Genomic DNA, 17500 nt, shown 5'->3' on the forward strand with positions numbered 1-17500 from the left:
TACAGGGAGTCATTTTAGAAAAATATTTGCCGAAAATCATTTGCAATGTAATTTAGCCCTATAAACCAGTGATGTAAAAAATTTTTAAAATATCACTGCAACGCAGTATCAAGACAAAACTACTAATAAAAATCAAAAATATCTAAATAAAAGGTTTAACCTAAAGTAGAATAAAGAGAATCAAATTATTCACTTGTGTTCTTTTTAAATGGTTTTTAAATGGAGAGAAATCCACACCTTTTCGTGGTCGGGTCCATTTTTGAGGTGTCAGAGCTGACGGTCCTCCAAGTGTTTCCAAAAGAGGCTTTAGACATTTCATCAGTAATATTTACATATGATGGATCATCCCTTAAAAAGAGAACAAACTCAAAAGCTTACATTTCATAAACAGTGTAAAAAATAAAAAGGCTGTATAATACAAAAACAACATCCTATGTATAGTAGAAAAATAAATATGCTATGTTTGTCTGAGTCATGTCAAGTTGTGTCAGAGGAATTGGCACATACTTATAGTGTCCCTCTAACGGTACTTGTACCACACCTTCTTCTTCTGCCAGAATACTTTGCTCCTCCTGGCAGGAAAGAAAGAGAGAAAAGAGGGAGAGAGAGGGAGAGAGAGGGAGAGAGAGAGAAGAGGGAGAGAGATTTTAATTGCACTCTTGCCAGAGAGAACTTCATCCACCTTTTGATCTTCTATCCAGTTTCCTGTTTCAGTACAGCATGCAAAGTTTTAAAAAAAAAATCACACATTAACTTATTAGGGAGCTATAACAGTTTAAAGCTAACTTCAAAGGAACAACTCGCATCACAGTACACAGAAAGACTTTTTATACAGTGCATATTTACTATGTAAGCAATGGCACGTAAAAACACTGCTAATACTGGTGCTGATGCTGCCCCAGTGCCATAACAGGGTGGAGGAGACTGTCAACACCATTAGTACAATGATGTACATCACTTGGGGAGTCTGTCATCGTAGTGGTGGTGTGCTGGTTGGCACTAACCTCTTTTTCTGCATCCTCCAGTTTCTTCTTTTTGCTCTCTGGCATGAGGTCGTCCAGCCAGCTCAGCTCCCGTTTGGTGAAGAAAAAATCCAGGAGTTTGCGGATGAACACCAGAGCTAGAACCTGCCCAGAGCACAAACTGCCATTAAAATGCTTCATTTTTCAATATTCAAGTAAAAAATTAAAATAAAGCAAAATGTAACAAAAATAATTTGTGTACGTTGGTAAATTCTATTGACTAGTCCAATAATAAGTAGCAAATCGTTAATGTTCCAAACAATAGCTGGTCCAATGGCAAATGAGAAGCACAAAAAACCATAATTCGATGTTGGTAATACTGCTTTGCGCATGCGTGTGCCGTGTGCTTGTGCTGGGGCGGAAAGAAAGCACCATCATGGGAAAGACGATGGCTGCGCGGGACGTCTTGATGACCCAGAGGAGCACCAGGCAGCTGAGCTGGACGATGGTGAACAGGTGCACCTTCCGCAGAGGAACATGCCTCAGGTAGATGAAGTCAGGCTGGTGTTTGGCAGGCATCCCGAACAGCTTCAGCCTGTCGAAGAACTGCGCACAGAGAGTGCTTCAGAGAGCGCCCTCCACACGCTGGCGGGGGTCGAGCAGCTTTCACGTCCCCGTGTGCCCACGTCCCCGACCACAGCATACCTGAATTCCTCGCAGAGAAGATGCTCCCATGTAGAGGAACACGCCGTACAGCACAGGCATGGGGATGAACTGGAGGGGCAGGGAGAACAGCAAATGAATAAGCAGGCGAGAAGAGTGTGTCTGTGAAATTCTCCCTGCTGTAATTTAAAAACGCCAGCTACACGGGGCCGCGTTTCACCTAATGCCTAATGAAGCAACAATGCAATAATGACTATAAATGTTGGTGGCTTTAAAGAGACTACTCGTTTAGAGGAAAGTGTGCAACTTTTGTTTCGTGCTGCTGTTTGTTACATTTTTTTTAAGGGCAGATTTTAACCCTTGTCCTTCACGGTGGGGTTGATTTGAGCGCCTTCTGGATTGTGTTTTGAAAAAAGCATTAAGATGTCACGCACATTTAACGCCTGTTAACGGCGCTGTCCGTCGCTCTAGCATGATCCAGGATTAACGCATCACTCAGAGGTACGCTTATTGCGTCGCCCAGCGACCCCTTCCACCGCGAGGCCTAAAGAAAGGGCCGAGCCGGTCACCTTGAGGATGGAGGTCATGAAGACAGAGCAGCCCATCAGGACGAAGATCATGAGGCCGGTGAATCGCTGCTCCCTGATGCCCAGGAACTTGGGCTGCTCACCCGGGGCTGAGCTCTCCGACTCCAGCTTCAGGCTGTTCACGTGCGAGATGGAAAGCACGGTGGCGGCCACGAACCAGGGCAGGCCCATGAGGGAGCACACGCCCAGCATGACGCCCACCATGAACAGGTCCAGGTGGTAGCCGCAGCCTTTCTGTAGCCGCACAAACACACGCACACCAGCCTCGGTCATCTCAGGGCGGCCGGGCGCACCACTGACCGGGGGCGTGGTGCGACCAGAGAGGACAACGCGTGAGCTTAAACCCTGTATAATCGATAGCACTGCTGTTGTGAGAAAACAGACAACCTCCCATGTGACAGTGTTTTGGTCTAGATCATCACAGAGCTTCAAGGTGATCTTTAGTATGCCAGTAGGAGACAGGGAGGAGTGGCAGTTTTCAGTTTAAGTAAAACAAAACCAAAACTGTTAAAAATTCACTCTCGGGGTTTTCTGGCGACAATTATGATGTTTCAATTCCAAAAATCACAAGAGGCTAAACTGCTCACTTCTTAAGGCTATTGCCTAGTCATCACTGGTTTTGTAGTCCAAAATAAACCCTAATGGCAATTCCTGCAATTCCCCTACCTCGACATTCCGCGCTAGATTGTAGGCTTGAGACTATAGTATAGTACTGTATAGTACAGTACAGTGTGGTATAGGATACTATAGTGCTACAAAAAGAGACTCCCTGACTATGTACCTTGAGTTTGTGCTCCTTCCTGTTAATGATGACTGCAGTGATCTGCTGGTCCATGAAGATGAGAATGGTGCACAGGAGAGCCGGGATCACCGTGATGACGCAGGTCCACCATGGGTTCGGACCCAGGGGGTTGATGAACCAGCCTCGGTCATCTCGCGTCGGCTACGCATACATTAACGCGTCCATGTCCATACAGACACACACAATAAGAATGTGAACTTTTAATGAGAGGAAAATGCAATAAATGTAGCAACAACAACATTTAAAAAAAAGCCCACAGCCAGCATTACATGGTAAACAGCAAAGAAACTCACAGGTTCCTGTTTTTAAAGGTGCATTTGTACCGAGGACCCCAGGAAGCTGAGAACAGCTCACCTTAAACTTGTTAGGCACCTGCAGTTTGGGTGAAGGGACCCCTATTGCATAGTCCAACAGAACCATGGTAAGGATGGTGAAGAACACAGCAAAATCACTGATGATCGCCCTAACCTGGGGACAGCGTGGGGACACACAACATTTACACCCCCACAAAACTAGAATTCTACATGTGATGAGATGAGAGAGATTTACAGACCCTCCATGGAGACTTTATTTGAGGTCTCCTTCATTTACTTAGTAATCCACAAGAGGGCATCAAAACACAACAGAAAATAAAATTCTCTTGCATCTTCTGTTTTTTCCCCTCCCTCACTTACTCGCACACTCTCTCTCTCTCTCTCTCTCACACACACACACACACACACACACACACACACACACACACACACACACACACACTGGCGGTGGTGGTGGTGTGCGGGGGTGCTTCTTGTGGTGGTGGCTTCCCAGAAAATGGTTTTAGGTTATTGTAGTGCTGAGAACAGGGTGTGTGGTTATTGTAGTACCTTGGTGGGGAAGTAGCGACTGGTCTTGAACTCTTTAAGGAAGGCAGACATGGCCACAGTGGAGAAAAACAGAACAACAGACCAGAAGAGCACGTCGGGGATGTACGGCCCATGTGGGCCACACGCCGACCCCACAAACACGCCTCTCTTTTCAATGCAGTCCTAGGAGACGTGCCACAGCACACACAGAAAGCACAAGCCAAGAGAGTATGTATGTGTGTACAATATTAAAGTCTCATATAGACATACATATAATCAGACTTATTGAAGAACGATGTTATTTGGAACCTGAGAAAAATAGGAAGCAATGCCATTTCACACACTTCTCAGAATGCATATTTTCACAGTTATGAGTGTGTGTGAGTGTGTGTGTGTGTATATATATATATATATATATATATATATATATATATATATATATATATATATATATATATATATATATATATATATATATATATAAAAACATATTTCTAATACCCAGTATTCAGGTTATTTCCATTCCATGAATTTGGTGTTCCTTTCATTTGCTCAACATCTGTCTGTCTAATTCTCTCTCTCTCTCTCTCTCTCTCTCTCTCTCTCTCTCTCTCTTTCTATCTCTCTCTCTCTCTCCCCTTCCTCCCTCCATCCCTCTCCCACTCCAACACATGGACAGATGCAGAATGGTGTCTATGACATTAAACCATACGCTTAAGCAGGATGAATACATACAGTGTGCTTTTAGTGGTTTGGCATGGCAAATCCAGCATAATCCAGGCCACATGCCCTTAATCTGTCTCCATCTGAGAGAGTAATGCCATTCACATATTTTTTTCCATAATCCTAATTGACTGTCTGGTCCTATCACAAAATAAAAGATATTTTATAATTGTGATCATAGGCACTAGTATATTTTTACCTTATCACCCAATCTGAAGACATCTCATGCTTTGCCTATTTCATAGAAATGATCTGATTATTCTCATCCATCAATTATCTATGATCCTGTTACAGGATATAAGGTACTCTTAACTTTGAGTTCTTTGGCCAGCAGATCACTGGTGATAAAGTGTGATAAAGTGGTTAGTCTGAGGTTTGGATTGCATGAGCTCATACTGACCTCTACCTCCAGGGCCTCCCAGTAGATCTCTGATGCTGTGATGTTGTTCTGCTCCCAGTACAGGAGAGTGGCATTGCTGGGAGTGACTGGCTCCACACATGCACAACTATAGATGCACAGACACACAAGCATTAAAAGGGAAGTAGGATGTTTGTGAGTTTTTCCAGGTTCTTCATGTTGATGGGGAATGTCACTAGCTGGGATGTGTTTGTGGTGTATGTGTGTGTGTACATGTTGTACGTGTGTGTGTGTGTGTGTGCTGAGAGGTTAAACCTCACGTGTAGGTGGTGAACTTGTCCTGGTTATTATTGATGCCGAGGGGGTATGTCTCCAGTGGGGAGATCTGTGTGTGTGTGTGTGTGTGTGTGGGTGTGTGCATGCACCCTCACGCGTAGGTGAGTTTGTCCAGGTTGTTGTTCATGTTGATGGGGTAGGTCTCCAGTGGGGAGATATGTGTGTGTGTGTGTGTGTGTGTGTGTTTGTGCGTGTGTGTGTGTGTGTGTGTGTGTGCACCCTCACGCATAGGAGGTGAGTTTGTCCAGGTTGTTGTTCATGTTGGTGGGGTAGGTCTCCAGTGGGGAGATGTGTGTGTGTGTGTGTGTGTGTGTGTGTGTGTGTGTGTGTGTGCGCGGCCTCACGCGTAGGAGGTGAGTTTGTCCAGGTTGTTGTTCGTGTTGATGGGGTAGGTCTCACCGAGGTGGATGAGCTTCTCCAGGGCCTCGTAGATGAAAATGATGCAGATGAGTGAGGCAAAGGCCTCCTCTGTAAAGCGGGTGATGTAGCAAACAAGAGCGCTGGCATCCGTGGCCACGAGCAGAATGCAGAGGAACGCAGTCCACAAACCAATGCATGCCCTCAGGGACAGGTAAGACAGCCCGTATTCCCTGAAAACCAATCAGAAAAACACTGCCTTGTAAACGTAAGAGTAATGCATGATGCACTATGTTCTCACTCTCAGCCGTGTAACAGCCGCACTACAAACAAATGCAAATAACATTAAACCAGTCTGTGACCATACCTCTTCAGAATTAAAATGGCCTACTCCATAACTGTGAGACTTTATCTGTGTGCATTACTGTACAGTAATGAATCTCTAGAATATCTGAGAACAGCTTCCTATGTCCTCTTCCGAGGCATTTCAGACAGGACTCGGTCTGTCCCAAATGGACACATGGATATTCGGAAGCCATTTTACTTGCGTAAGGTATTGGGGAGGCCCAACCTCTGCAAACACCCTGCAAACGGCCTGTCTAAGCAGTACGATTCTGATAGCAGTGAGGGAAAGTGTAGCACAGCAGCACTGAATTCTCTGCAAACTAGTATTGTGATGAGCGCAGTCTTACTTGCAGAACTTAAATAAAATCTTCTCGAACACCAACACAGGCCCAGTGCTACCGAGGATGGTGAGCGGTTGGCCGGCAAACAGGGAGTAGGCAATGCCAGTCATGGACGCACCGAACAGCGACTCGATGGCACTCTGTAGAAGAAGATCAAATATGAGGCAAAGGGGCATCTACACACGCATGCTTCACGGACACATCGATACGCCGTGCGTGTGCAAACACGGGGGTTTATTTAAAATGGAACTGTGTCTGTCTGTGTGTGTGTGTGTGTGTGTGTGTGTGTCTGTCTGTGTGTGTGTGTGTGTGTGTGTGTGTGTCTGTCTGTTTGTGTGTGTGTGTGTGTGTGTCTGTCTGTTTGTGTGTGTGTGTGTGTCTGTCTGTGTGTGTGTGTGTGTGTGTCTGTCTGTTTGTGTGTGTGTGTGTGTGTGTGTGTGTCTGTGTGTGTGTGTGTGTGTGTGTGTGTCTGTTTGTGTGTGTGTGTGTGTGTGTCTGTTTGTGTGTGTGTGTGTGTGTGTGTGTGTGTCTGTCTGTTTGTGTGTGTGTGTGTTTGTGTGTGTGTGTGTGTGTGTGTGTCTGTCTGTTTGTCTGTCTGTGTGTGTGTGTGTGTGTGAGTGTGTGTGTGTGTGTGAGTGTGTGTGTGTCTATGTGTGTGTGTGTGTGTGAGTGTGTGTGTGTGTGTGTGTGTGTGAGCTCAAGCAGGCTCAAGTTTACGTACCACGCGGCCCTCTGTTGCCTCTCCCAGCAGGCCTCCGAAGGTGATGACAGGAGACATGCAGGCACAGTAGAGGAAGAGGAAGGAGGCCACACACTGCAGGCTGACGGCGTCCGTGTAGTCTGACACGTAGTGCGGCAGCTTGCGCTTTACATCCAGGACGAAGCCGCCAAAGAACCTAGAGTTCACAGTACACCCATCACTCACGCTGGGTTGGGGCGTGGGTTGCCTACGATGCTTTCAACCTGATAAATATCGGTTTCAGAGAACAATGACTTGGAGGGAAGGACCACATGGTGTAAACCATCTAGGACTTGAAGACCGTAAACATACAAAACCCTCCCATACTTGAGGACTGGAGGTAATAGGACAAAGGGCTGCTCTGTTGTTTCTTGTTTCATTAGTTCAACCGCAAATGAGCAAAGAATGAAGAGAAACAAAAATACCATAATGCAAGCCATCATGAGGCTAAATGCCAGAATAGATGTGAGATGTGAGACCGTGAAAACATGAGGTGAGTACAAAAGTGTGATAATACTTCAGAAAGAAGGGCACTGAAGTGTAGCAATAACAAAAAAAAAACATCTCCCTGACCACAGTGGTGGATGTTTCAGTCGTGAAATAAAAATCTCTTTTTAATTGCTGAACCAATCCAGAATGCAGACATAATTGTGTCATAGAATACCCGAAGAACGCATCACCTCAGAGAAATCAAATAACAAAAACACAAAACACAGGTTACATTGTGCTAAATGTACTGGCAGTGTTAGTCTTAAGAACTGCCTGGAGTCAAAACTAACAGCTATATAAAAAGGTACAAAGCCTCTTGGGTAATGGCACGGGAACGGATACAAATACGGGAATGTGCGTGTGCAGCTGTCTGTGGAACTGGCACAGTAGGCTTCAGTGCTAATCTAACTGTGGGCATGTAAGCATCTTAACTGATCAGATCTTCCACTCAGAACCAAACTGGCACAAAGCCTCCAGAAGAACGTGGAACTGAAAACGACTGCATTACACGCCTGCCAGGACATCCAACAGGGATGACAGCCAATGTCTGCCGATGACTATGGCACACAGACTTTAGGCAGTCACAGCTATCAACTGTAAAGGATTAGCAACCAAGTACTAGAGATAACATTTTTATTTAGGATTATGTAAGATTTTCCAGTTGCTCATAGAAGTGGAAGGGGCTATGTATAAAAAGGCCATAATCCCAGAAAATTCCTCCCAGCATAGATGTAAAAGAAATTCTATTTAATGCTCTCATTCTGCACTTTAATGCATTTTATTGTTTCATTTAAAATACAATGCTGAAGCAAAGTCAAGACTTAACTGTATTGTCAAGTTATTAAATCTTAAAATTAGATCAAAATAAAAAATGTTATTCAAGTCATACTTGCTATATTGAACATACTTGCTTCTATGGATACACAAAATAGACTCAATATTACTTGCAATCACATAGCTACATATTGCAATTGCAATATGCCCCAGAATATATTAAAAACAGTAGTGATCCATTAATATGACACGGCACATAAACACCCACAGAACACTCATGTGGAAAGTCTGAGACTGACTGATATATAAAAACACCCACAGAACATTCACGTTGAAAGTCTGAGACAGGTATATCAAAACACCCAAAGCACACTCACGTTGAATGTCTGAGACCGGGATATAGAAACACCCATAGCACACACACGTTGAATGTCTGAGACTGGTATATAAAAACACCCATAGCACACACACGTTGAATGTCTGAGACTGGTATATAAAAACACCCATAGCACACACACGTTGAATGTCTGAGACTAGTATATAAAAACACCCACAGCACACTCACGTTGAATGTCTGAGACTGGTATATAAAAACACCCATAGCACACACACGCTGAATGTCTGAGACTGTTGTATAAAAACACCCATAGCACACACACGCTGAATGTCTGAGACTGGTGTATAAAAACACCCATAGCACACTCACGATGAATGTCTGAGACTGGTATATAAAAACACCCACAGCACACACACGTTGAATGCCTGAGACTGGTGTATAAAAACACCCATAGCACACACACGCTGAATGTCTGAGACTGGTGTATAAAAACACCCACAGCACACACACGTTGAATGCCTGAGACTGGTGTATAAAAACACCCATAGCACACACACGCTGAATGTCTGAGACTGGTGTATAAAAACACCCACAGCACACACACGTTGAATGCCTGACAGTGGTATATAAAAACACCCACACAACACTCAGGTTGAATTCCTGAGACTGGTGTATAAAAACACCCATAGCACACACACGCTGAATGTCTGAGACTGATGTATAAAAACACCCATAGCACACACACACGTTGAATGTCTGAGACTGGTATATAAAAACACCCACACAACACTCAGGTTGAATTCCTGAGACTGGTGTATAAAAACACCCACAGCACACTCACGCTGAATGTCTGAGAATTACACAGATGGAGACTTTATCCCCTGCCTGTAGTGGATTAGTATCATAATATCGGGATTTAATCATGTTTAAATTATTTTATGTGGGGCGTCATTTAAAATTACGTTGCTAAAGTCCGAGAGAAAAGAGGGTTTCTAGAACAGAAGGGGGCTGTTGTTATGAGAGGAGAGAAAGTTGCAGTAAGTTGTGAAAACTGTCACTCATGGGGGGAGTCTCTGTGACCAAATGTCAGTTGTGGCGTCTGTCCAGTTCATTTCGAAGTTGTGAAACTGGATTTCAGTGCCGTGGCATTTGGTTATGTACAGTAAACAGCATATAAGCCACAAAGTTTCTACTGTATTTTCTTCTTCATATAGTTTGGGCTTGAACTTTAACGCCTGCTCACCCTCACTGAAATGTACACTCCAGATCCACACACAGACACAGACACACACACACACACACTCACACACACACACACAGACACAGTCCAAACCGACCTCCCGGTGCGCTGCAGCTCAGGGCCTCCATGCCCCCCATGGTCCACAGTCTCTGGCAGCTCGCCGTTGGGGACAGCAGGGATTTTTCTCTTCTCCTGTTTATCACACACACACACACACACACACACACACACACACACACAGAGAGCACTCATGTCAGCTCTGTCTCTTCCAGCTCGGAATATCGCTCCATTGTGCATGGTTCAAGAAACTGCAGAGACACAAAGCACTAGTCATAGGCAATGGCACTTTCCCCAGAGAGAAGGAAAAGTGCTTTCATATATTTTACCAAATACCGACACACACACAAAAAACTTCAAACGCATCATTATATTGACAGATACTGCTTGAGCAGTGCCATCTGCTCACCTGAGAGGGGACGTTTTTTGGCGGCTCAATTCTGATAGATGGGTCCCATTCTCCTGGGGGCAGAACAGTTACTTGGTCGAGGAACTCATCAATTCCTGCCACCAGGTCGTTGCGGTCCTTGGCTTTGTATGCGACATCATGAAAAACCTGCGAATGACATCTGCAATTTCCTTCTTTGCTCAATTCTATTCAGTTTCACAAATAAAGCCTGGTAACGCAAATCAAATCTGCTGGTAAAAGTGCATATTAGCATAGCTCTCAACAGTGGTGTCATTACTGTGTCGCCTTAGCAACAGGGTAACTAAGTGCAAGGCTAAAAAGTGGTATTCTAGCTAATTAGCAGGTGTTTGCATGTCATTATGAGTATTCCAAAAATCACCCTGACGTCTTGTGAAAGCAGCGAGACAATATACAGAGCTGTGCACGGCTTCAGGCTTCCCGATTCTCGACAAAACCGTTCCAGTCTCAAAGAAACATCTTCTATCACAGCTGATTCAATGCTCCTAAAATGCCTTTAAAACTCTTCCAAGTCATGTATACAACTGATCCATACGCCATAAAACACATATTTTATAGGGGTGTGAAAAACAAGTAAGTGTTTTGGTTTTTAAAAAAATCATCATTATAATAATGTGTGCATCACCTCATCAGTCATCAGAGTTGCGATGGACCTGCCAATCTCATGGTACTGTGGCCCTTTACCCAGAGGTCCCAGCAGAATGAAGAGGAACCTAGCAGCCAAAAAAATAAACAATCAGTCTTGTCTCACTTTTCGCGCAAATCTGGAATGAGACTCCCGTGAAGCTCAGAGCTTCTGCTTATTTTCATCCACAAAAGTCACATAGCCAACAGCATAGCGCCAGACAACGCACATGCTTTAGTCGTTGTTTGTCATTTACATTAGAGGTGTGAGAGATTCTCAAACTGTGTAGTGGGAGAGGAGAGTGCTTAAGGCTCGGAGGATAAAAGCGCATCTCCAACGGCCTGTAGTGAAAGGAAACTGAAACCGTACCCGTGTGTCAAACACGTGATCAACACTGCTGAGGAAGGTTCGTCTTAGCACTTTGATGACTCCTTGTATCTGTTCATGACTATAATGTAGATGTAGTGTCTATAAAGGAGTCCAATCTGCCCAATAAGGTCCCAAAAATCTACACTAAGCTGATTTATTAACCTCAGACAGGTTTCAGAGTTGGTGCTAGAAGAAGCTAAATCGCCCTGGGGGTGAGAGCCACAGTTTATCTTAGAGATTGAAGGTTTCGTTCAGAGGACAAAGATTAGGGAGACGTGCGCCTGCTGACCTGGTGGTTATGGGAACCTCCGCCAGGCCACTGAGAAGGACAGCAGGAGAGAGACGTACAAATGCCACCACAGGTTTCTCCAAGAACTCCAGTTCTCCGACCAGGATATTGGAAGCCTCGGCCCCAGCAGGGATCTTCTTCATGAAGTGGAGGTCTATCTGCAACACACACACACACACACACACACACACACACACGTTAGTAAAAAAGCCATCAGTGGTTTCTGCTGTTTCAGTTTCCACTGTCCTTCAACATTACATGTTGATCAGGTTTCTGCTGCTCTGGGGGTATACCAACAGTTCACAGCTTCATTCCTGTTTCCTGACACATTATGGTACAGTCCATAATTTCTAAAGAAACTTAAAAATTAGCCTTAGGTCAAAGATTTAAACTGAATAGCTCTCATCCATTTTAACCTCCATTCCATCTTATGGTGCAATGATTTTTTATACACTACTGTCTGTCCAAAATTATACTAGTGTGACAATACTAGTGTGACTAGTGTGACCTTAACCACAAATGTATCATATTTGTACCAAAACAGAAGTAGATTTATCAGAAATAAGTCTGATAATAGAAAATTCATAGACTAATACTGTCAGAAGTGGTTCATTTCGTGTGAAACTACGATATATACTTATAGCCAGTAAATAACAGTGGCCTCGGTTTTCTTTTTCTCTTTTTCTGGTTGCATAGCGCGTCATTTCTTGGTAAAGCTCTTTTAGTTCTGCTCCAGTTTGTTTAAGTTTTATTACATTAGCCTTACTCCAAATCTTCAATTCTTTGTGAAACCTCTGTATCTTTGTAAAACAAAGTTTTGGGGAAAAGCCTGCTCACACATGGTCTATTATTCGAGAAGTCAAAAGAGTATACTCGCTAATCCTCTTCTATATGAAGAAACAGCACAGAGATTATGCATCCTCACATAATCTGCAATATAGCACATTACGTTAGATAAAACACTTATCTCTTTGAAGCGGTATCATTTGCACCATCATTTCCTCTCATTCTCCTCTTTTATCCAGTTCCAGTCACTAGTTTTAAACCTCATGTGACTTACTTTTCCAGTTTCCACATTGTAAAACTTTATTTAAAGCTCAGATACAAAACAAAAATCTTAAAATGTCAAAGAATCAGCACAGGCGTGGAAAAAGGTGGGCAGGTTTTTTTTGTGTCTTTTGGTCACACTAAGGTGAAACTTAAAGCACTTGAGGAGTTAATAGGCTTAAGTAGTGGCGAGATCATGAAAAATGAACAAGGGACAGGTATGTTAGACTAGACTGCTGATTCTGAACCGTAGAAGGTTCAGATTGTGGATGTGTGTTTGTGGTTATGTCCCTTTAGCTGGGTGCCAACTGAACCATGGGAACTATGAGATCCTCTAGTGCAGAGGTCATAAAGAAATATTGAATGAAAGTTACATAATGTACCTTTACTTGCAATGGCATCGCAAACAGAAAATATCAAATATTAGGTTTTTCTGTGAAGATGATTGGGACTTTCAACCTTGGTCCTGTTTTTTTCACCAGAGAAGCAACTCTGAAGCTGCTGAGAGCAATACAGAGAAGGCTTTCCATTCTCTCGAATACGGAATGCCATCCAGATCTGGTACCTTTCAATTGCAAGTATATCTTATCCAACAATGACTGTGGCCCAGAAATAATGCACGACATGCAATATGTTAGGGTGTGCTGTCATCACAGCACTGAAAGAAAACAGTTTACTTTTCTGTATATTCTGTATAATGTTTGTGATTTGGTCGCTTTTGGTGGGATTACAGAGCTCGTACCTTACTGAAGTCCACTGAGCTGTTCTCCCTGCTGACCTCAGGCTTCAGCTCCGGAGCACTGACCTGGGCAGGAATTGTCTGGCCTGCACACACAACGGCAACACGCACCACAAGTCACGCTTTCACTCTTCGGTTTCCGCGGGAACATCTAAGGCTGAAGCAATCAAACGGCGCAGTGCCAATGCAGCTCCACCAGAGCAGAGTGCTTCTCAGCATCTCAAGGCTACAGTTAAGCAGTCTAGTAATGAATAGAGCTTTGTTAACGCACGCGGCTGCTTGTGGATAGAGGGCGGGACAGAGAGAGCCACAAACACAAAGAGAAAGAAAAAAAGAGAGAGAGACAGACAGAGAGAGATGGAGAGACAGAAGGAGAGAGAGGGACATGTAGTGAACCAGTGCTCTGCATGACATGTAGTAAACAGTTGCATTTGCTGATTTAGTGGAGGTAGAGACCGCCCCGGTAACACAGGGGCAGGGGAGTATGAGTAATGTGGTCAGTACAATTTTGTAGAGTCAGATTTCACCTACACGCCCACTCCACACCTCACCCCCACCATGACAACAGAAAGATACAAACATGAAATTAGCCAGAGTGAGGACGGTGTAAGAATCAAGAATTAGTCATTTGTGGACTGACACTAATTTCAGTGTTTGAGTTATTTATAAGCAGATGCATTTCCTATACACTAACTGAAGCAAGAAAACCCAGGAATAACGAGAGGAGTTCTCTTATTCCATCCGGAATGACGGCATCTGCATTGAGCTCGGGAAGCAGCTACAGCTAGTGCTCGTTACCCATGAGCAGCACCAAACCTCGTTAGTGTGTAGTGAGAGTGGCTGCGAGTGTGTCCTACATGGAATGAGCAGATTTCTGTTCATCATGGCCTCAGGGTTGCTGTTTCTGTGCGAGTCTGGGCGAATACTCTGCATGAATTAGCGTGCTAATGACGCTCAGAGTGTTTCCACAGTCAAGCACACGACACAAAAAACGAAAGGGGAGACAAATCGGCTAAGAGGGGGTTTGGTGCTCCTCGTGTGTTCCTGCATCTGAGGAACAAGAAACTTCCTAAACATAACCTGATAAAGGTGGCCAAAAGGAGATGAATGATGAGAACATAACCCTCGCTTCTGCTAACACTCTACGGTCTCTTTTATATGGAGAGAATAAGACTGTAAATAAATTTCAGCAACATCCTTTACATGCATTTCAAGTCAGTCATCACTTCTTTAAAGTCAGATTAGGTATGTTGCCTTCTTACTGCTGTTCAGAGGCTACCTGGAGAGGAAACAAATCATGGAAACACCACATGTAATGAAAAAGCAATATGGCTCTTATTTAATGTTGATAGTGATACGCAGAAGCACCAAATCAGAAGTAGAAAATCTCCAAAACAGAACCATCCTTTTAAAAATTGTGTATTTTAAGATTACAGTGTCTCAGCTTTATCTGACACTAGTTCAGTAAGATGAATAACCTCCTGACGTATTTCTCTAATGATTAGAATTCGTAAGTATTACATGATCAATACACAATCAAATTTTCCCCTAATGTTTCCCTCCTCCGTTCTCTTGCTCTTTGTGTGCCGCTGTTCTGTAGTGGCAGAAATTGACATGGTCTGATGACTCATTGTTTTTCTCTTCTTTTTTTTCCAACAAGAGGGTAGTCAGTGTACAGGACATGTTCCCAACTGTTCAACACAGTAGTGGGCCTATTCTTCTTGAAACCCAGTCAGAATTCCCACTTGATCACACTACAACGTACAACAGCATTCCAAGAGGAACCGGAACTGCTGACGTGTCCCTATGTGCACTGGTGTTTCCATTACATCTGTCTCTTCTGTGGTTACCAATCCCCTGGAATATTTAATTATACCTTTAACTTGCACATATATTATGAAGTTTATTTCTGCCTTGTTTATATTTATATTTTGCTTTTGTCTATAATGTCCAAGTAAATTAGCAACCACCTTCATGAGTTATGTTTTAGGATGAGGTAGAGGGCAGAAGACAAGTCCGAGTTGCCTGGGTCTGGGTCACCCACTTCCTGCAGAGAGTGGGAGGGTTGGGGGATGTGTGTGTGGACTGGCTGGGTGGAGGTGGTGGATGAGTCAGGGAGTGGAGAGGAGGCAGAGGCCCCTGTCAGGCAGCACCGGGGCCAGCACAGGGAACAGGATGTTGCCAGCCTACACCTCCCAGCAGAGGTCAGTGAAGCCCAAAGAGAAGACGTTAGGGCTGAACAGAAAGATGAGCTGCCTACACACACCACACACACACACACACACACACACACACACAAACAAACATTGAGAGGAGACAAGAGAGGAGGAGACAATGAAACATGGAAAGAGAGCATTAAACAGGGACCGTGTTATGAAAGTGATGAGTGTGCAGAGGGTGGTGTAACAGAGAGCTCACACCTACAAACAAGCAACAGTAACACTCATCTTCCAAGAGCAAGACGGTCCTCGACTCAGATTAGCGAATGTATGCTGTTGATGGTAATTCTTGCAAAAATCACATAAACACAAGTGAAAGGACTAAAAATATAATGAAATGTGAACACCTACACTCACAAATTCAAGTGCATGACTCACTGAGTTACCCCAACCCCAAGGTTAGGAGGGCAGTTAAACGTCAGGCACCACAAAATGAACTTAAGGCAAATCTTAAAACACTGACCCTGATAAACACATTTTTATCAGTTGGAATGATACTGAGACTGCTTTAGATTGACTGGTGCCCACATTTCAAGTATTTCTTTGATACATCTGGATGCATCTAAATGACTTTAACCTTGTTGTAACGATTACAAAATTCTGCTAAAATCCATCCTAACGCAGCATAATCATAAGCATATGTTCAAATGAAAGTATTAACATCTGATATTCTGTATGTAGGAGGCCCTAGTAATCTTTACTGCCTGGCTGCCGTGACCTCTCATATCACAAGCTGCACAAACACTAACTTACACAGTAAATGCCATATTGTATACAGCGCACACTGTATGAAAAATATGCTCTTGTGTTGACTAACTACAACTCTAGTACTTATTGTAGGGTATTGTTTATTGCACTTCTCCTATGTCGACTAACACTAGCACTTATTGATTATTGCACTGATTGTTGTTAGCTTACATATTTTGCACTTCTGGGCATCAGCATTGATCCCTGTATTTCTACAGTATTCTAGTTCATTGGTATCTTGAACTCTAACCTACTGTACTGTACTAGGATGTATTCTATGAGTAAATGACCAAGCACTTATGTAAGTCGCTCTGCATAAGAGTGTCTGCTAAATGCCGTAAATGCAAATGTAAATGTAATTCTCAAAATGGCGTTACACATAATGTTTAACTAATAAGAGGGCAGGAAAATTACTGACATTCTGGGAAGCACGTCTCTCTAGGATGGAGCCTACCGTTCTTGTCCATGGAGTTGGGCTCGGACTGCTTCTTGCCAATGTCGGCGAAGGAGCGCACGATGGGAATGCGGTTGGCTAGTTTCTTCTGGTTCTGGTGGTGGTGCTGCTTAAGCAGGGCCTCGCGTACCTTCACCCTCACCTCCTCACCGAGCTCGGACAGCCCTTCGTGCTGGTCCAGCACCATGTCTGAGAGACAACCCAGAACCCAGAACCTGATTCAGGGTTGCAAATAAAAGAGACACGCCTGCCAAAGAGATCCCCTCTCCTGGTGTACACATGCTTTAAATAGGGTTTTACCTTGGACTGGTTTTGTTGCACTGCATTGTTGACTTCTTTTTACCATTGTCAACACAGCAGTAACACTGACATAGTAGTGGCACACACACACACACACACACACACACACACACACACACACTTTGGCTTTGGCACTCCCTAAATAACTAGAGCCTACTGTAATATGTGAGAGCTAATTCTTTAAGACCTCCTGCCCTTGATGATAATACCACCACTACAGCATACAGCCCTTCTTCTGCACACTGAGTAATCCTCTAAACTATAGTTAGTCTGCTCTCGTATTCCCACTGTGTACAGTGTCTGTGGGTTATAATCAGTACACCTGCTAAGTG

The 17500-nt window shown here is 43.8% G+C and overlaps 1 protein-coding gene across 1 annotated transcript in view; it reads right to left on the bottom strand.

The window, feature by feature from the left end:
* Positions 1-17500, bottom strand: part of slc4a10b (solute carrier family 4 member 10b) — a 41390-nt gene that overhangs the window by 1030 nt on the left and 22860 nt on the right. Inside the window, exons 7-25 of the mRNA XM_035522760.1 lie at positions 16869-17057; positions 13452-13534; positions 11663-11820; positions 11005-11092; positions 10362-10508; positions 9993-10087; positions 7038-7212; positions 6323-6456; positions 5618-5863; positions 4980-5085; positions 3878-4039; positions 3369-3482; positions 2994-3155; positions 2195-2446; positions 1668-1736; positions 1395-1568; positions 1005-1127; positions 508-572; positions 238-348 (exon numbers count right to left, since the gene is read on the bottom strand). Of these exons, the coding sequence (XP_035378653.1) occupies positions 238-348; positions 508-572; positions 1005-1127; positions 1395-1568; positions 1668-1736; positions 2195-2446; positions 2994-3155; positions 3369-3482; positions 3878-4039; positions 4980-5085; positions 5618-5863; positions 6323-6456; positions 7038-7212; positions 9993-10087; positions 10362-10508; positions 11005-11092; positions 11663-11820; positions 13452-13534; positions 16869-17057 (2653 nt within the window). The remainder of the gene's footprint in view (positions 1-237; positions 349-507; positions 573-1004; positions 1128-1394; positions 1569-1667; positions 1737-2194; positions 2447-2993; positions 3156-3368; positions 3483-3877; positions 4040-4979; positions 5086-5617; positions 5864-6322; positions 6457-7037; positions 7213-9992; positions 10088-10361; positions 10509-11004; positions 11093-11662; positions 11821-13451; positions 13535-16868; positions 17058-17500) is intronic.

Source organism: Electrophorus electricus, chromosome 2 (genome assembly GCF_013358815.1).
Source record: "Electrophorus electricus isolate fEleEle1 chromosome 2, fEleEle1.pri, whole genome shotgun sequence".
In the NCBI taxonomy this organism is placed as follows: domain Eukaryota; kingdom Metazoa; phylum Chordata; class Actinopteri; order Gymnotiformes; family Gymnotidae; genus Electrophorus; species Electrophorus electricus.